The sequence below is a fragment of the Lynx canadensis genome, chromosome C1 (genome assembly GCF_007474595.2).
Source record: "Lynx canadensis isolate LIC74 chromosome C1, mLynCan4.pri.v2, whole genome shotgun sequence".
NCBI classification, from domain to species: Eukaryota; Metazoa; Chordata; class Mammalia; order Carnivora; family Felidae; genus Lynx; species Lynx canadensis.
The window spans coordinates 151,117,848-151,138,551 of record NC_044310.1 but is presented as its reverse complement, the minus strand read 5'-3'; the positions used below and the strand labels follow the sequence as shown (position 1 = coordinate 151,138,551).

Genomic DNA, 20,704 nt, shown 5'->3' with positions numbered 1-20,704 from the left:
GATATTAAGTTAGCAAGAATATAAGTCTTGTGATAGTAATTCCTTCATAGTAGTGATAGCCAAGCAATATTTGGTTTCCTATTTATAGACTCCATGGGTTTAAAAGAAATAGCAAGCCCTGGATATACCGAAATAAATTAATGCAAATAGACATAGCAGAACTAGAAATTAAAGACACTTTCTCCTGCACCCCTTGTTCAGAATGGTTGAGGTAAAACATTTATTTCCTAAGCGTCAGTTTTGAATATCTCAGTGGCTTTAAAAATGGTGCATAGTTTTAAGGGGGCTTGGCCCAGAGATTTGCTCCCCGCTACAATCCAGAGTTGCTACAAGTGACATTCGTCTTTTCTCTCATATTTGAATATAAGCCTTTATTAACACTGATGCTTAATTGCTCACTTATTAAACAATGTTTAAACATTGTTTAAAATTGTTCAGAAGATGTTTGTTCTTTTTATCCACTCATCAGTTGATGGACATTTGGGCTCTTTCCATAATTTGGTTAATGTTGATAACACTGCTATAAACGTTGGGTTACATGTGTCCCTGTGAATCAGCACTCCTGTATCCTTTGGATAAATTCCTAGTAGTGGTATTTCTGGGTCTTAGGGTGATTCTATTTTTAATTTTTTGAGGAACCTCCATACTGTTTTCCAGAGTAGTGCACCAGTTTGCATTTCCACCAACAATGCAAGAGTTCCCCTTTCTCCACATCCTTACCAACATCTGTTGTTTCCTGAGTTGTTAATTTTAGCCACTCTGACTGGTGTGAGGTGGCATCTTATTGTGATTTTGATTTGTATTTCCCTGATGATGAGTGATGTTGAGCATCTTTTCATGTGTCTGTTGCCATTTGGATGTCTTCTTTGGAAGAGTGTCTATTCATGTCTTCTGCCCGTGTCTTCACTGGATTATTTGTTTTTTGGGTGTTGAGTTCGATGAGTTCTTTATAGATTTTGGATACTAAACCTTTATCTGATATGTCGTTTGCAAATATCTTCTCCCATTCCATTGGTTGCCTTTTGGTTTTGGTGATTATTTCCTTTGCTGTGCAGAAGCTTTTAACTTGATGAGGTCCCAGTAGCTCGTTGTTGCTTTTATTTCCCTTGCCTTTGGAGACATGTCACATAAGAAGTTTCTGTGGCTGAGGTCAAAGAGGTTGCCTATTTTCTCTTCTAGGATTTTGACAGTTTCCTGTCTCACATTTAGGTCTTTCATCTATTTTGAATTTATTTTTGTGTATGGTGTAAGAAAATCATCTTGTTTCATTCTTCTGCATGTAACTGTCCAGTTCTCTCAACACCATTTGCTAAAGAGACATTTTTTCATTGGATACTCTTTCCTGCTTTGTCAAAGATTAGTTGGCCATACATTTGTGGGTCCAATTCTGGGTTCTCTGTTGTATTCCATTGGTCTATGTGTCTGTTTTTGTGCCAATACCATACTGTCTTGATGATTACAGCTTTGTAGTACAGGATAAAGTCTGGGATTGTGATGCCTCCAGCTTTGGTTTTCTTTTTCAGCATTACTTTGGCTATATGGGGCCAAATTTTAGGATTCTCTGCTCTAGCTCTGAGAAGAATGATGGTGCTATTTTTATTGGGATTGCATTGAACATGTAGATTGCTTTGGATAGTATCGACATTTTAGCAATATTTGTTCTTCTAATCCATGAGCATAGAAGATATGGTATACATATACAATGGAATACTACTCGGCAATGAAAAAGAATGAAATCTTGCCATTGGCAACAACATGGATGGAAGTAGAAGGTATTATGCTAAATGAAATAGGTCAGTCAGACAAAGACAGATATCATATGTTTTCACTCATTTGTGGAAGTTGAGAAACTTAACAGAAGACCATGGGGGAAGGGAAAGAAAAAATAATTACAGAGAGGGAAGCAAACTATAAGAGACTGTTAAATACAGAGAACAAACTGAGGGTTGTTGGGGTAGGGAAGGCAGGGAAATTGTGGGATGGGCATTGAGGAGGGCACTGGCTTGGATGAGCACTGGGTGTTTTGTGTAAGTGATGAATCACGAGAATCTACTCCTGAGGCTAAGAGCACACTGTATACACTGTATGTTAGCCAACTTGACAATAAATTATATTTTTTTTAAAAAGTAAATTTTAGAAAAAATAAAATAAAAATGCAAAAAAAAGATGTTTTTTCTTTTTATCCTCCTTTTCCCTTAAAACAGATTTCTGCTGCAGAAAGCAATGGAAATGAATCAGGTGTAAGAGAGCTACTGAAAAGGATTGTGCAGAAAGAAAACTGGTTTTCTGCATTTCTGACTGTTTTGCGTCAAACAGAAAACTATGCCCTTGTCGAGGAGCTAACAGGCACCACTTGCTTTGGAAGCAATGCAGGTATCTTATTTTACTAAGAAAGAGTTTACATTTTTCCTAGTGATTGAGAGTTTAATGAAGAGCGTAGACACAACACTAAGCACTAAGATAGAATCAAAATTTCAAAACTGGAAGCAATTTGAGAGATCATCTATTTTTTTTTCCCCTTTACAAATGAGGAAACTGTTGCCTGGGAAGAAATAAACTTACCAAAGGTCACAAAACTCAGCCAAGTGGGCTAGAATATTGGCAGCTGACCACTAGTCTAACACTGTTTCTATGACCCATCCTATATTGGAAACACAGTGATTACCTAAAAGTTTTACTCAAAATAATTGATACATTGATTAGAAAACCAATAAATTGGAAGAAAATATTTTAGTGGCTATTACAACTCTGCTGGATAGTCTTCTGGACATTTATATCAATTTTTAAGGAATTTATTAAATATTTGTTAAAAGGTTAGTAATTACCAGCGTATCTCAAATTAATTCCTGTTTCTTCGATCCTTCAAATATGACAATAAAAGTAACATTTTAGAGCCCTTGCACATATATTATTTCTAAATCTAATGTAAACTACCATCTTATTTTTCTTTTCAGGGTGTGGATCTTATGTTTTAAAAAATCTCATATGTAAGATAAATCAAAAGCTAATTGGTAATGAATGATTTAAATAGATTAGAGTCACTTCAGGCCTACTTGACTTTTTCTGTTAATCCAGTCATTCCATCATTTGTTCAATTAACATGGAATGAGTGTGAGACACTGTTCTAGGTGACATAGATGTGGACTTAAATGAGGCACGCAAAGTTCCTATCGCCACATATGCCTTTCTAATGGAATAAGATACACAGTACACACTTTTCTAAGTTGTTTGTGTGGAATAAAAACAGATAGTTACTCAATTATTAGAATAAACAACATATTATATTTTTATTCTATATTATTTATAAAATAGCTTGATTTTGCCCAGTAGTTACAAATACACACACACACACACACACACACACACACACACATATACATGTGTATATATCTGTGTGTATATATATCTGTTGTATGTATGTATATACACAGAGATAGGCAGACAGACACGCACACATCCATGATGAGTTCCCTTTCAGGACCTCATGGAACCATTTCCATCCATGACAAACATTCAAGGGCTTAAATTTCAAAGAGAAAGTGGCTGCAGTCTACATTTGTTTGTTTGTTCCCTGGGAAATATTGGTCTCAGTGTATCAAGTGATATTAGAAAGGGTAGCCTTTCGGGTCACAAGACCTTGTCATATCCATCCCTCACATTTGATGGTACCTACCCATTTTACAGTTGTGTTCAGTGGCTTCCTGTTTAGGATGGAGTCTAGAAGATCTGCTCCAAAGTGTCTTCTAGATTCCCCTGATGTAGACAACATGTCTGGCCATATTTCTTTCTAAAATATTTTTAAGTTCCTCTAGACAAAAGCTTTGCTAGAAGGGTAGTGTAATTTTAAAAATTACAATTCTTTGAACAAGAGTAATGTGGGTAAATCTAGTAAATCCCAGGTAATAGCTACATCGTTAACACCTCGTCACGTACACCAGGTGTTCTCATGCCTTCCTCTTACCTTTCTTTACTGCGTGCCACGACTTTGTGTTGTTATGAGGTCTTTATGTGTCTGTTTCAGAATGGCTTGGGGACTAAACCCACGCACATATCTTGGCTGGTCAGGGCCACGCCCTTTGTAAAAGGGGGAAAGGCCTTGTGAAAAGAAAATAGTGGCACCAGCTATCCATCCCCCCTTCCTCCCTCATTGGTCCCACAGCCAGGCCCTCTCGTGGTTGGGGCTTCTCCTTCATTCGACCACTGCAAGTGGTGACGCATGTTGACCCAGATATGAGGGCTTCCGTGAGGGCAGGGGGCAGCACGCGAAGGGGTCACCGAGCTTCCTCTGAGGGTTGAAAGGACAACACCAATCCCTGGCTGGGGCAACATTTGTGCAGTATCTCAACACCCCGACTGCAGGCAGGTTGCTCCTGATCAACTCACTCCAAAAAGTAGGGCTTAGTTTTTCATTTCCTCAGAACATCCAATCAGAGGAGTTGGGCTTTAAGTTTTGTTTGCTGAACTGTACCTCTTTGGATGGGAATCTAAGCATTTTTCTGGCCTTAATCACCAGAGTAACGTTCGCTGTGACTATTCTTGTGGTGAGGAGCTGCTATGGATGAAATTGTGTTTCCCCAAAATCCATATATTGAAGCCCTAATCTCTAATGTGACTGTTTCTATGGATAGGGCCTCCAAGGAGGTAATTAAGGTTAAATGAAGAGAGAAGGGTGAGCCGTAATCTGATAGGACTGTGGCTTTGTAAGAAGAGATCTCTGTCTCTTTCTCCACCATGTGAGGACACAGTGAGAAGGCGGCCTGCTGCAAAACTCACAGCAGACACCAGCCTTGTTGGCACATTGATCTAGGACTTCCGATCTCCAGCACTATGCGAAAGTAAAATTCTCTTGCTTTACTCCTCTGTGCAATGGGTAGAATACTATTACCTATTACCTAGGGCTACTTTGAGGATTAAATGATTCAACACTTCTATCGTACTTCTATGATAAGTGTAAAATAAATTGATTATTATGATTATGAACCCCAAACAAAATGTGTACCTGCAGACATTGCCAAGTCATCTAACAGAGTCCAAAGTCACAACAATTTTCTTTAGGAAATTCTCCACACGCAGACATACTTTCTTTAAGATGGGCTAATCCAAAACGATACTTTAATCAATTTTATTTATGGGATCAGTCTTCGCTGATAGATTGTAGCTTCAAGAGGACAGAAACTTGATTTTTCTTTGTAGCTCACGTAGTCCCTTAAGAAAACACTCAAAACATGTTGGTTGAAGGAAGGAAGAAAGGCCGTTGGGAGAAATGGAGGGAAAGAGAAGGGAGGGATACAGAATATTTCATTGAATTCCTAAAAAATCTCCAGATATCCAAAATACATGAATTTAGGCTGACATTAAAGCATATGTACATCTCATATAGAACACATAGCGAGGGAACAAAATGGCAAGAGCGCAAGCTAAAGAAAACCACCACCAAATTTGCATTTTCATAATTCAGCCTTAAATATAACTTTGTATCACTGCATCCGTGGCTTACCTCCTACCAGTAATGGTCAGCTAGGACATCATCATGCTCTTTTTGTGACTAGCATAATACTTATTTTACTGTCTTTCTAGATAAAATTTAACCATTACAAAAGAATTACTCACTGTGTCCACATTAAAAATAGAAATACTGTATCATAACAAAAAATATGTTCCTCGCTTTTCAAAATGTCAAAGTATGAAAGTATATTCTGGCAAATTTCTCCTAGAAACTTCCACTTGGTTTTCACAATAACAATAACAGCTATTTATATTGTGTAGAAACTTGCATTACCATACAATTTACGTTCTGTTTAGAATTTCAAAGTACTTCAGTCTATGCAGGTAAATGCCTATTCGGAACTCCTGTTTTGTTTTCAGGATAGCAATCACAGTTATGCAGACTCTATAAAAACTTGCATTGCACTATTGTTTACAGTCTCATGCTGTATTCATAGGGACTGAGAGTTTATCACAAGAAGATGGCCCTGAAGTTAAAGAGGGGGTTCTTGTAGCCACGGGTCAGCTGAGTCCAGACAAAGAAGGTCGGGACACGGAGACTCACTCACTGGAATCGTCTTTTGCGGATCCTTGTGTAACTTCAGGTATTTGGAACCTGCACACATTTTACAGCATTTTACTAATTACGACTTCCAGAAACAATCAGTGGGTGGATTGATGACATCACGATCTGTTAAACAGAGGGAGAAAATTCAGGCTTTGGGGTTTTGCAAGCATTTTTATTAAAATCTTATTTCTAGACAAGATTACATTTTTCTTTGTGGCTAAAAATGTTTTCATAACTAATGCAATATTAATATGTGATGAATATGAACACATTTGGTTCTAATTTTGCCTTACAAGGTATCCATGGTCTTTGTGATATGATAGGCATTTATAAGCATACCTTATTTATAAGCATACCTATATCTTATTATAGTTCATAGTTTTTCATAGTTTTCAAATACTTTCAAATGTATGAATTAGTTTGATTCATCCAAAGCTCTGAGAAAGTAAAAGGCCGTTCATTATCTTTTTCTTATTTCATAGACTGGGATGTCTCAGAGAGGTTCAGTTTTTGTAGACACCAAAAGCAAGGCTGTAGAAAGGCAGATGAGGGGAGGCTAAACTGGGATTGGCTTGATTTGCAGTAACTAATTGGTGACAGAACTGTTTACCGCCATGACCACCTTTCTGATATGAGAAGTCACTGGAACAGTAATACCAATTTAATTACATTTCCTTCCCTAATTTTCTCACGATAGGAAGATCTTTCTCCCTTCCCCTTTCCCCACCTAAGGGCCGCATTCTGTTTTCATAGGAAATAGTCGTTTAAAAGAAACAATTTTTCAGGATCTGTAGTGTGCTGGTAAATGTTGAACAAGCAAGTGTCTGGGAGGAAAGAAGGGAAGTCCTGACTTGTAGCATTTGCCAGTCCTCACAGGGCAAATGCTCCCACTAAAGCTGGTGTCAAACCTCCAACATCATGTCCCTGAGTTGGGAAGAGAAAAGAGGGAGCTCACCATGGTGTTAGCATTTCCAGGATGCAGACAGGAGGGGCGTAAACAGCATCAACGTCACGGATGATAGTAAATTTCAGGAACACGATAAGGAAGTGATGAGTTTTAAGTATTCATTACCTTGATTTCAATACAATTTATTTAATTATACATTTATATAATTCATTTGCTGATGTTTATGTATGTATGTATGTATGTATTTATTTCTAGAACTTGAGGGAGAGAGGGTGTGTGCAAGCAGGGAAGGGGCAGAGAGAGAGGGAGAGAGTCTCAAGCAGGCTTCAGGCTCAGTGTGGAGCCGAAGATACAGGGCTCAACCTCGAAACCGTGAGATCGTGACCTGAGCCGAAATGAAGAGTCAGTCGCTTAACCAACTGAGCCACCCAGGTGCCCCTATATAATTTAATTTTTAAAATGACTGTGTTTGATAGCCTGCTCACAAAATTCCTGAAGATTTAACAATTGGTTTTTGCGAGCCCGTTTAAGCTGACTCCATCACACCACTGCAGAGTTCACTATTTTTTCTCCATTTTTTAAAAATAATCTCTAACCCCAGGGTGGTGCTCGAACTCACAGCCCTGAGATGAAGAGTCCCATACTCCACTGACTGAGCAAGCCAGGTGCCCCCCAAAGTTTACTATTTTCTACTTCAGAAAAGTAATACAGTTGCATTGCAGAATACTTGGAAAATGTGAAAACATACAAGGAAAAAGTCACCCATACTGCAGCAATGTAGATCTATTACTCTTAACATTTGGGTTATCTATCCTTCTAATCTTTTTACATAAGTGAATGTTTTATACATGGTGGCATTTCTCCTGTGTTCCTAGGTATTCTTCCACAGCCTGGTTTTTAGTGACTTAATAATATTTCCATTTATTGGATGATTTACAATTAATTAATCAATCGTTAAATATTTAGGATGTTTAAAAATCTCTACACTGTGAACAAGTCCCTTAATATCTATGTTTCAATTTAATTCCTTTTTTTAAATTTAATTCTTAAAAGCATATTACATAACTGGAATTTCTGGATCAAATGATCTCTACAATATTAAAATGCCTGATACTTAATGTCAAATTACCTCCAGAAACTTGTACCAAATTACATGTTCTTTGGGAGTATAAGAGACTGTGTATTGCCCTGATGTCTCTTCTACAAGAAGAGGTAATTCTTCAAACTTTGCCAATTTGGTATCTTGCTACTTGAATTTGAATTTTTTGATTTCCAATGAAAAGCATTTTTATAAGTTTATCCTTTTTGTTGTTGCTAATTGCCTATTTTTCTGTTAGTGTATTAATATTCTTCTTGATGGTTTATATGAACTATGTGAAACATGTAGGATAGCAATCTTGTCATAAGTAGCACGAGTGTGTATTATAGTTTCCCTGCTATTCAAGCTTGTGCCTTGTTTATAGTTGTTTTGTGTGTTTTTTCTTCTCTTCTCTTGTCTTCTCTTGTCTTCTCTTGTCTTCTCTTCTCTCTTTTCTTTTCTTTTCTCTTCTTTTCTTTTCTTTTCTTTCCTTTCTTTCTTTCTTTCTTTTTTTTTTTTTTTTAATGCAATGCTTCTCAGGCTTTCCTGTGTGTCTGAATCACCTAGGGGAGCCGGTCTTACTGAAATGCATTCTGATTTAGTAGGTCCTGTGTGGGGCCTGAGATTCTGTGTTCCTCACATGCTCCCAGGTGACACTGTACTGCTGGTCCTGGACCACACGTTAGGTAGTCAGGCTTAATATATAGAATAGCAAAAACTTGAATTCTAGAGGGTTTTTTTTTTCATTTGAGCAGCTGCACTTTCTTTCAGAAATCATGATCTGATAGGAATGCCAAAATGTACTATCTGAATGTAGGTTTGTCACATTTTAACATACTTCCTTGGTAGGCTACCTGACGTCTCTGTGGGTTACTGGCTACTTTCTAAATCCACACTAGAAAGAATCAAAGACAGGACTAAAGCTGGCAGACGATCCTGCATCTCAAATGCGAGTTTTTCATCAAAGGTTGCCAGCAATGCATCTCATCAGCCTGTAGTTTATGTATCTACAGAGGATTCTGAGTCTCAAAGTGAACAAAATTAAAGGCAAAACTTTAAATTTTTTCTATTTTCTTACTAGTTCATATAAAACTTTAAGTTGCATTTTGTGAAAAAAAAAAATCTAGAACGTAATAATGGCCTTAGGGGACAGAAAGGGTTTTTTTGTGTGTGTTTTGTTTTGTTTTTTACCCCTCTTGTCTTCCCTCTCACCCTTCCTCCCATTTGATCTCTGTACCTTTTGATTCTTTCATGTAACAAATATTTACTTAACTACTATCACGTGCCAGGCATGCAGTGTTCAGTGTTTAACACTGCAAATACCGTGGGGGAACGTAAGAGAGGTGGGCTTCTGCTCTCATCGAACGTTCGTTCAACTGATGGGCACGTCAGTCAAACAGTAGTCACTATATGGCTGCACAGTAAGTGCTAATAACAGTCATACAGTAAATGCAAGTACAGCCTATTAAAACATGTGCTAGTCTGAGAACCTGTGAAAGTATAGTACGCTAACAGTGATCTGATGACCCCACCCAATCCACAGACTTTAATGACCTTCAGGTCTGTAGGATCCTTATGCTGTATGGACTTCCCTGTGCACATGGGAGCAAGTCAGTCCAATCCATTCTAGCCCTTTTCAGAGAAGTAACGGAGGGTAATTTATTTATTAAAATGTAGTTCCTTAACCTTAGGCCTTAGACACCACTACTCATAGATGCTGTGGATCATTCCAAGTGTGTGTTTATTTTCTTATTGCTCTCCAGAACTAAGATGACGGATATAAATAACTTTTAAAGTACCATTAGCCCAAAGCAGCTACTGATGTTTTTTTGCTTCAAGTTTTTGTTGCAAAATTTACGGTAGGAAGATTTTGCCTATCCTGTCATCCTTTCGTAGAGTTAGCAATCAAAACAAAGGAGGAGTTATCCCATAGTTTCTGATATGCATTTGCATAATTTTGTTTTTTGTATTTTATCGATACTGGTAATGTATAATCTTTATTTTGAATTCTAATATATTGGATTAAGATTTCATATACAGCTCAAATATAGTCAATGCTACCAAAGTAGCATTGAAAGAAACGTATTACTTAAGCTGCACACATTCTATAAATATGATTTTTCATATGCAGAAAGAAAAAATGTGACTTGAATTATCTCTAATTTTAAATTGACTCCTCTAATTTTTATTTCTGAACCAGTTTCTAAAATATTTTTTCAGTGCATAGTCTTGGTGCATACAAATGGTAATTATTTATAGCTTCAATGCAAAGATTCCTTGTATGTTGTTTGTTAGCCCTTTTTACTCCTTGACACACCTGACAGGGTGAGATCTACTACCGCTAGGAACGGTAGCCCACCCTGAAACCAATTGGAATCCCATTTCTCCTTCATCCTTGGGGTGATGTATCAGGATTCCCTAGTAGATTGCTCTGGAGAGTGATTTTGTCCTGACTCCACACTGGGGGCTGGCATTGTTCTTCCTCCCTCCTTCCAACTCTGTGCTTTCCATTCAAAACTGGTTAATAATTGAGATATACCAATTTTTAAAATCTGCCTTCTTCCAAATTAACCCAATAATTTCAAAAGGATATTTGAATAGTTCTCAGACTATGAGTAGAATTTTAATGCTGGATGTTATAGTCCTGCTTTCTAAAGTCACTGGCTATCTCTCATAACGAGAAAATAATGGAAAACCCCCAACTCCCAAGAAAACATCAGAGGAACACAAAGCCCACGTTCATTTTCTTCCATTGAAAATATTTTAATTATAGAAAATACAAAGTTAGCTGGATTATTTTAATTCTGTAGGCTTTCAGTAAAATTGGTTGTACAATTTTTAATAGTCTATTTTTAATAGTCTTTAATAGACTGTTTTTAATAGTCTGCTGTTACTGCTTTCTCAAAACAAGCACGTGGTTCTTCTACACCGACCTTTACATTATACTATTTCAGGAATTAATGATCTATAATAAAATAAAAGTAAAGAAAATGAGATTCAAAACAAAATAAAACGCGTATTTGTAATAAACTTACTTTTATGCAGAATTTCACATAAAATCTCCCAGACTTCTTTTATCATTCTGTCTTGGATCTTGGTTAGGAAAACTAGAAAATGCCAGTACCTCAGGTCGGCCAGCAGAGGGCGCTTTTACATTAAAAAGAGAATGGGATTCACTGTTCCAGTGTGGAAGATTATAATGTAACTGTAGAATGTGCCATGTGTGAATATACAGTGCGCATGACTGTGAATGCATGTGTATATTTTGATTTATATATTCGTTCACGTGAAGATTTTAAAATTCCACCCCAGCTAATGAGCTTACCAACCTGCTTGTTTTCAGACTTTAATACCTTCTTTTTCATATTCCCCCATATGTTCCACTCCTTAGGTTTATCCGGTGACATTATGCTTTGGAATATATTGTGGATATATTTTGCATAGATCATGTTCTGTAGGAGGGGTTTAAAAATTGACCTTTATAAAACAGCCTCCTTCTCCCTGGCCCAATCTGTTATAGCACTTTTTTTGTTGTTGTTTTGTTTTGCCTTTTTATAGACCAAAGTCCAATCTTAGATTTGGTCTATACTAATTTCTGTAAAAATGCCACAAAATTTATCCTTGCACTTGAGGACCAGAATAATGTTTTATGGCACCAGCCTCTAGAAATTTAGAGATTTTTAGAATCTCTAGAAAAAAAAAAATACCATATAGCATTTAAGACCTCAGTGGAAAAGATGATCGATAAAGCAACATACAATAAGATTGCGTCAAAATAACCCACACTATTACAGGATTGGTTTGACTTCAGATAACTATCCTTTACTTCTATATTTTGCTAAATTTAGGTACATTAATTATTAGAACTAGGAATACTACTGAGGCAATCTAAAAGGCAAATACTAATTTGAGCTGAGAGAGAGAGACAGAGAGAGAGAGAGAGATGCTGTCCCTGCTGATGTTAGTGTTTGCTAAAGGTTAATATGGGTTTCTATTTTATTTGAAACCTACCTGGAGCTATCTAAGTTACTTAAATGACTTCTAATCGCTTAATAGTTCCACGAGGGTTGTTGTTCATATCTCAGGAATGAGGCCATAGGTATTTTGGCAGAAAGGCTATCCCTGGTGTGCAGCTATGACATACTGGATTTATTTTCCTGACATCCTTTCATGGCTACAAACCAAAAACTTTTTTTTTTTTTTTTTTTTTTTAGCACCGTTTTAACAAAGGCGGCGGGTTTTATTTCAGTTTGATGCTCGGGCCTTACCTTCTCTATTTAGCATGCGGATGAAGACAAGAAGCCAGAGAGTGAGTTCGTCAGGTCTTGTTCCTGAGAGAACCGAGTCCTGGGGGTATTGCCTTCACCCTCAAAGAGTTTAGAACCCAGTTCCAGAAAACAAGTTATGGCCCCCCAAAGAGAAACAGTCATCTGTCCAGAGCGAAAGAGAGAATGTGTTCAGGGACGAGGAGGGAAGACTTGGGAAGGAAGGAAGATGCAGAGACAGCCTCCCCGAGGAGGAAGGGGAGACCTCCGTTCATCCAGTTCTGGGTTGGGTCTGTGCACAGAAGCGGCAGGCAGCATTTCAGACCGCATGGGCACTGTGAGCAAGAGAGTAGGTGTAGGAAAGTTCAAAGTATGTTTAGGGTGAGGAGTGTTAATAATGCGGAGGGGCTCTGCATGTGTGGGAGCAGGGCTTGTGGGGAAAGTCTCCATACTGCTCAGTTTTGCAGTGAATCTGAAACTTCCCTGAAAACAAAAGTCTATACAAAATGAATCTAGCTATAGTAAACACAACAAAATTCTATAACTATGGATGTAGGAGAATAATTCGGTTAAGAGGGGAGCATTTATGGAGGAGGGTGGGTGAGATAAGACTTCTTATATCAATGAGTGTTAATGGGTTTCTCCATAGTTTTTATAAATGATTTTTCTAAGGCAAAAAAAAAATACTCTTACAAGTTTATCATTCATCGTTTGGCCAATTATGAAATATTAGCACAATGCACGCCTGATCGTTTTAGATGATGTTTGTGGGAGAGTCCTTAATCGGAAGAGTGAATCCTCGGGGTAGCTGGAACCGGCTCCCACTGGCTTGCACGAGCCAGATGCACACATCTCTTCTCAGCTCCACTCTGTGACATCATGCTGGGAGCTTGAAATCAGCCCTGGCAGGAATATTTACACCATGGAAATTAACAGACGCTTCTATATCGTGACTTTTCCCCCCAAACAGCTGACCATTGAGCATTTATCGGGACAACCTTAACTATATCTCCCCATACTTTCCTCACATTTGCTTAAGCCTGCTTGACTTGAATACTTCTTCCTAAGGGGTGCTTACCAGCCGAATTAGTTTCCAATTCATCTTCTAGCTTGCCATCCCTAAACCTTGTTACTGCCAAGACTTACTTCCCATGTGGTCATCTAGCTTTTCACTCATAACTTTTTCACTCTGGGACTTTTTGCCTCTGTTACTGACTAGCAGTGAATGAATGGATCTGGTGGATATGGTTATCCCCACAACCCTGTAGTTTAATAACTGTCTTTATATATTGAGACTCAAGTCCAAAGGCTAAAGGGTCTAGATGATTTAAGCCAACACTATTACTTACACACAATTCAAATGTAATTCTGACGGAAATGTTTCGGCAGTATAAATTCTATAAACAGGAGCAAGGAGCTCCGTGGATAGCCATGTGGGCCTGTGGCTCTAGGAGAGTTTTTTCTCTTTGGGGAACTCATTTCCTAGAAGCTTGGATCCAGGAGAGAATATGCAAGGTGGGTGGAGGTGGCTTCTCTCCATTCTGCGGGAACACATGTTCCCTGGCACGGAGAGCAGAATCTGACAGACCAAAATGTGAGCGTGTGTGTGTGTGTGTGTGTGCGCGCACACACACACACGCACAAATCCATATACATAGAGCTGAAAATAAAAGTCATCTATTTCCTCTCAAAAAAGATTAAGGATAAGTTATTTCAAAAGAAAAGGAGTGTTTGAGTGTTAGGATACTTTGCATTTTAGAAAAAAAAAGACAAGAGGTCTTAGCAATGTGTCTGATCCAATTATGGGAGCCCACAGAAAAGCACAGAGTCAAAGGAACCCACAGTGGGAGGAGAGTCCAGAATAACTTTATTGGTGGTCTTGAGGGGTTTGGCTAGTATAGCTCCTCAAAGAAGAGGAAGGGAAAAGAAAGAAAGTGATAAAGGTTCATCTTAGTCCCCAGTGTACACATCACAAAAAAGCCTGCTTTTTCCATATGGGCAATACTCAACTGTTGTTCATTTTTAAGTACCATTAAGAGCTATTGAAACAGACAGGACCCTGAGAGAGAGAGAGAGAGAGAGAGAGAGAGAGAGAAGGAGAGGAAGAAAGAAAGAAAGAAAGAAAGAAAGAAAGAAAGAAAGAAAGAAAGAAAGGTGGGAGGGAGGAAGAAAGGGAAGAAAGAGAAAAGAAAGAAGTAAAGAAAAAAGAAAAGAAAGAAAGAAAGAAAGAAAGAAAGAAAGAAAGAAAGAAAGAAAGAAAAACTAAATAAGTATTATTAGTAGTATGAAAATAAACACACTCAGGAAGCCCACGCAGTAGTTTTGGGCATGCCCATACATGCACATGTGTTTGAATCTTGAGGGCTACTCTTCGACATTCCAGGGTGCGTGGGTTATGAAACCAGGCAAAGGGGAAGAGCTAAAGAGGTGAAGCTAAAATGCACCACAAGGTCAGAACTACAATAAACATCAAAGTACTGTGACAAGTGAAATTAGATTATTTGCAGACCTTGTAAGCACTACCTCTCAGGGGGAATGGGATCTGCTGGTGCCCTTCTTTCTCAAGGAGTACAGGCCCTGGCCCCTTGAACTGCTTCCTGCTCTAATACAAAACCACTTTTCGGCAAAGAGAATGTATGACAGCCAGGGGTAAAAAAAAAAGAGAAGTATTCTGTGGGGTGAGAAACACATCTAGATTGAAAATGGGGGGGTGGGGGGGGGCATTACCTGTCAGGAATAGAAGTAAGAACTAATCTGTATCTTACCTAATGAAGCTTAGCCCTTAGATTGAATAAACAATATCCTTACAAATTAATTGTTATAATAGCACTGGCCAGTAGAGGGCACACTTTACATTGAAATAGATCTAAAAAGGCCTTCAACCAAGAGGTTTTTTTCATATGAATTTTTTTTTTAACTTCAATATTTTTGGTTCTAAATGATTTAAAAATATTTTAAAGTATTTAAAGTCTAGAAGATGTTAAATGTGAAATTTCTCAGATTCCAGTTAATATTTCTGCTTTATTAGTAAAATATTCAAGTTGTGATTGCAAAATGAGGCATTTTTTCCATGGCTTACGGACTGGTCTTAGGATCATTGTACTCAGAGCTGTTCTTTTTTTGTGCTGTTTACAAAGTTATTACAGAAAATCCTGTCTTTTAATTGGATGAGTATCATTTTCTTTCATTCCAAAAAAGTTTGATATAAATAACTGCTTTTTTCTTTTTTTTTTTTTTTAACAGTTAGGAATTACCAACATTTTCTAATCTGTTTTGTAGCCAGCTTTGATATTTTCCCTAGAGGAAATGACAGCTATATAAAAGTTAACTAAACTTATTATATAATGTAACTCCAATATTCAAAAGCCCATTTAAGTAGCAACTTCATGAGAATTTAAGATTTGTTCCTCTTCAAGATTCATTTCCTTTATCTAACATAATCATTCTCAAAATAAATGAGAAAATAGAAACTACTATCTGTATTTTAAAATTTTAAGAAAAAAAAAGGTTAAGTCACTTGTTAGCAGTGGCTGAGCTCAGATCTGGAGACCGATCTGTTTGACTCCATAGCACATGTTCTTTTCATGGCAACACCCTGCCTCCAATTGACTACTCTATTTTATCTGATCTATTTTAAAATCATAGACACATGACTTTACTTATCAGGACATAAGTCCAGATTGACGTACTGTGAAAAGTACAAAAGATGAAACAAAATAATCCTATATAAATCAATTACAGGAATTCTTGGCTTATAAACTCAATAGCTTGGTTTAATTTTGGCATCACACAATCACTTGATCTGACCTTATGTGTGTGTGTGTGTGTGTGTGTGTGTGTGTGTGTGTGTGATTTTTTTAAACATGATTCTCTTAAGTGACTGCAGGAAGAGAATCTCTGGGAAAGACATTTTTAATGTTATGGGAGTTTCAATATATTTTCTTTTATTGTTCAAGTTATTTCCTCTAGTACTTCTCTTTCTATGAAATAAAAAAATATATATCAAATGCATAAAAATTCGCTGCCTAGGAAACAAAATTATTTTTGTGTTGAGAAAGTAGAGATTTTATATATCCTCAAAATGACAAAGAAATAAACCTCTATATATTCACTTTCATTTTCATAATTATCTCCAGCAGAATTATTCCAATTAATTTTGTTTAACAAGGATGGAAGTGTTCCTCTTTTATATATGTGCAGAAAAGAAAATTTCAAAAATAAGTGTGGATGTTTAAATGTAAAGTAAACGAAAGTCTATCGATGAAATCAGAAATGTGAGCAAAATAAAACAATCTCTCTAGCTTTTTTTCCCCTTGAGAAGATAAACCGTTTCAAGATTGCTAGAAAATTCGACATTACAATGAAAATGTCTATATGCTTTAAAACGACAACAAAAACCAACTTTCATTTCACTTAACGCTATTAGATATAGGATTGTTTGCTTGTTTACAAAGCTTCACACAAAGCATCAGCCATTGCGTGCTATCAAATAAAAAGCACTGGAATAGTGACTGGACTCGGATCCAGAAATTGGGGCCTCCTAGCTCGGCCCCATTATGGCTGTGTGGTCAGGATAAATCATTTAACTTCTCTGAGCCTTGGTTTCTCATCTATAAAACTGAGGTGACGATGGATATCTACCACACAGAATGTTGAGGTTTAAAATGTAATTTACATCTGTGAAGGTACTGAGCTCAGTATTTTCTTAACACACTGCAGATTTGTTTGTTAAGATCAAAATAATCCAGGTAACAAACTTAATTAATCATACCCTATTTGGGGTCACAACTTTCTTTAATATTTATAAATTAATCATGCACGTTGTGTTAAATAGCTTCCCCAAGCTTATATATGTTAGAACAGAGCTTGGGGAAAACTTTGACTTTACATATACACAAAATAGTTTTAAGATTGTTGTTGAACTGCTAATGATTAGAGAATCAAATGAAAATCAAGTGCATTACACTTAATGGGAAACAAAGATACAGGGTTAATTTTAGATAACACTTGTTAGTATTTTTCGGTATTTTTGGTGTTATCTTCAGTTCTCAACACCCTATTTAAAACAACAAATGAAAAGCATGTCAAAATTTACTTTTTTGCTTCAGAAATCCTAGTCTGTATTTCTAGATCTAGAATTATCCTTGCAATGACATTTTCCCCATCTCATTTTACACCTTGCCTTTTCCTTATAAATCTTATTCTCTTTTCATCAGTACATCTGCCCCAAACGCTCTTCTGCTTGACAGTTCTATCCCACACTCGCCTCTAAGCTTCTAACAAGGCATACCTCTGGGAATTGCAAAGTGCCATATTTAAAATCTCTCAGTGAGATATACAGGTTTTCCCGTGTAGTCATAAGGGATTCCTCAAATCTGAGTTTGAGAGCTAATCTACGACAACTGGTAGGCACAGTATTTTCAAATTAGTATATTTGTGTTGTGCTAATATACTTAAACAATATGCATGTCCGTTGAGAATTTTTCCACAAATTCCTTATCAGCTTTCTTTGAACTTAAAAAAAAAAGATATCTTACATATTTGATTGGCATCAGTTATAATTCCATTATATTTCCCGCTAACTAGGCTTATTGGAAGGGAGATGTCGCAGATGTCGTAGATGCTCAATGGAGTACTAGTCAGCAATAAAAAGGAACAGATTAGTGATATGAACAACAAGGATGCATCTTGAACGTGTTAGGCTAAGTTAAAGAAATCAAACAGAGGCTACGTATTGTGTGAATCCGTTTATATGATTTTCTGGAGAAGGCAAAGCTATAGGGATAGAAATTAAATCAGGGACTGCTAGGGGGCAGCACGAGGAAAATGAAAACAAAGGGGCTTGAGGGGACTTCTGAGGTGATAGAAAAATCTTGATTGTGATGATGGTTGCAAAACCATATACATGTGTCAGTGTCGACAAACTAAACCTACCTAAAAAAAACAACCTAAAAAGAATGATTTTTATATTATCTAAATTGTACCTTAATACACCAACTTAAAAAAAAAAAACTGGTTAAGGAAAAAGAAGATACTTGTAGTTTTGAGGAGTTGTATATGGCCTTTTTCCAGAGAAATTTTATTGATAATATACTATGTGTGTGTTTCAACGGGTTCTGTTACTAGCCCTAAATGGGTGGCACTCACACTAGTTTCAAATAGCTAACGGCTACTTTATGTAATTTGTTTTGTGCATTTGGGAGCTTTAGCATGAAGTGATAATTATGCAACAAGTATAAATATTATGAAATGCTATTAGTTGTAAGAAGAACGGTATTTAATGGAACTCCTGCCCTAATGCTAATCAACGACTTGATTTTTATTTCACTTTCCAATTATCAGCACTGAAGTTGCAGTGGTAAGAGTTTATGGTGCCTAATATTACTTACTGGTTATCAAATTCTGGAGGGTGAATTGTACTAGCCCCATTTTAAATGAGGGCAAGTTAGGCTCAGAGCAACCTCAACAGCAAATTTCACAAGTCCTGATTCCAGGGCTGACGTTTGCTGCCATCTTTCATTTACTTTTCCCAGCTTAGCAATAGTTCTGATCCCTGTGGATAAGATGGCATAAATCCTTGGCAATAAACTGTAAAGAGGGAAGTCTTCCCTAGAGGGAAAAAAAGATTTTCCAAAGGAATTGATGCTGAGTACTGAAAACCAAAAATCGGGATTAACAAGTTAAGGGAACGCTCTTGACATTCATCCTCATGGTGACTTTTTGATGGAAGCTTAGTTTAATTGTAGTAAAGAAAAACATTTATTTCCAGCCTCACAGAAGCTTCCATTACAACTGCAGTGCCAGGCTTTAATGATATTCTTTTTGAGCAAATTCTTTGTGAGATTTTGAAGTAATGTTTATCGCTGAACTGTTCTTTTCAGAACCAATCGATAGAACCATGTGGTTTATCAATTCTTTATCCTTTATTAATTCCCTGCCATATTATGTTAAAATAACTTGGTGGTTTCTGTGTAGTACTTTTTGTCTCAATGCCACCATCAAGCCTAGATCTTCTCTTCTTGCACAAAACTTACATGGTGGGGGGACATCAAAAGTCACACGTGTTTACAAATTTGTATTTGCTCTTGAATCGGATGTATGATACTTCAAGTAGGTATATGTGTTTGATTCACTACCCGACAGCTGCTCATCCATAGTAGACTTTTTAAATGTTGCTTGCCAGGAACTCTTACCTTTTATTCATAATTGTCTGGGTGTGCCTTTTCCACTTGCATTGAACTGTATGTACTGTGTGCTGTAGAGGTGTGCAGTTAAAATACGTTTATTCTCAGAAATATTTTTAAAATATTTTAAAATGTTTTCCTTTGCAGAATCAGACACAAGTTTGGCAGAAGGAAGTGTCAGCTGCTTAGATGAAAGTCTTGGACATAACAGCAACATGGGCAGTGATTCAGGCACCATGGGAAGTGATTCAGGTACTGCCTAACTGTTGTGTAAACCTTAAAAAGTGTGAAATAAGACGCCATATAGTGGAAAGCATGGGGGCTGTTCATACCCTCCCTAATGTATTTATGCAATTAAAGCAATTCTTTTCTCCAGTTGAAATAGTTTTGGAACTTTGCCATTCACTTTCTTCAAAAGTACAACTTATAAAAGTCTTAGAATCAAGCTCTCTAATTTTTGATCCAGTACTTATCTTTTTGGTGTCGATAAGAATATGCATATGCCACCTTCCATAGAATTATGTCATCTATTTTATTTATGCTGTCTGTTTCAGTTAATTTGACTGCATTTAAATGATGTATTCAGTTTGGTACATGTGTTCCAAACCTTATTTTTTTTAATTAAAATACTTTTAAAATAAATCCATTAATACTGTCAATAAGATGATGGTGACTCTGTAGAGTAGCTGCAGATAACAAGAGTCCTTTTAAAATGAAAAACTAAAAATGACACGTGTAGTTAAGAGAGTTTCAGTTTCCCTAAATATCTCTTGCATAGGAGTAGAGTTTGCAAAAACACTTTTGTCACTAAATGAGAACTTTATTAGGTGTTTCCCTAATTGCTCCCTCTATTAGCTGGTAGCACACCAGCAATGAACGAGAGCGCCTCTTCTCAATGCCACACTTTAGCAATACTTCCTGTTATCAGATTGCCTAAATGTCGTCAGTCTGGTCAAATTCATATCACTTCTTTCTGTTGATTGAATGTGCAGTTCCAATGATTACTACTGAACTAAAATGTTAACATTTTCTAAGAATAGGTGATAGATCCTCAGAGATTTGTTATACACCTCTCTATATTCGTCTCGTGTTTGAAGTATCTCACAATTAAATTAACAAATTATAAACAAACAAAAAATGCTTTGCAATGTGGCCAGCTAAGAATCGGTAGGAAATTGGCAAATTCAGAAACACAAATTACTTTTGTATTCATTTGTT

The 20,704-nt window shown here is 36.9% G+C and overlaps 1 protein-coding gene across 2 annotated transcripts in view; it reads left to right on the top strand.

The window, feature by feature from the left end:
• IFIH1 (interferon induced with helicase C domain 1) overlaps positions 1–20,704 on the top strand; it is a 56,199-nt gene that overhangs the window by 7,425 nt on the left and 28,070 nt on the right. For both annotated transcript variants that reach the window (XM_030326888.2, XM_030326887.2), the window contains exons 2-4: positions 2,205–2,373; positions 5,943–6,089; positions 19,634–19,738. In XM_030326888.2, the coding sequence (XP_030182748.1) occupies positions 2,205–2,373; positions 5,943–6,089; positions 19,634–19,738 (421 nt within the window). The remainder of the gene's footprint in view (positions 1–2,204; positions 2,374–5,942; positions 6,090–19,633; positions 19,739–20,704) is intronic.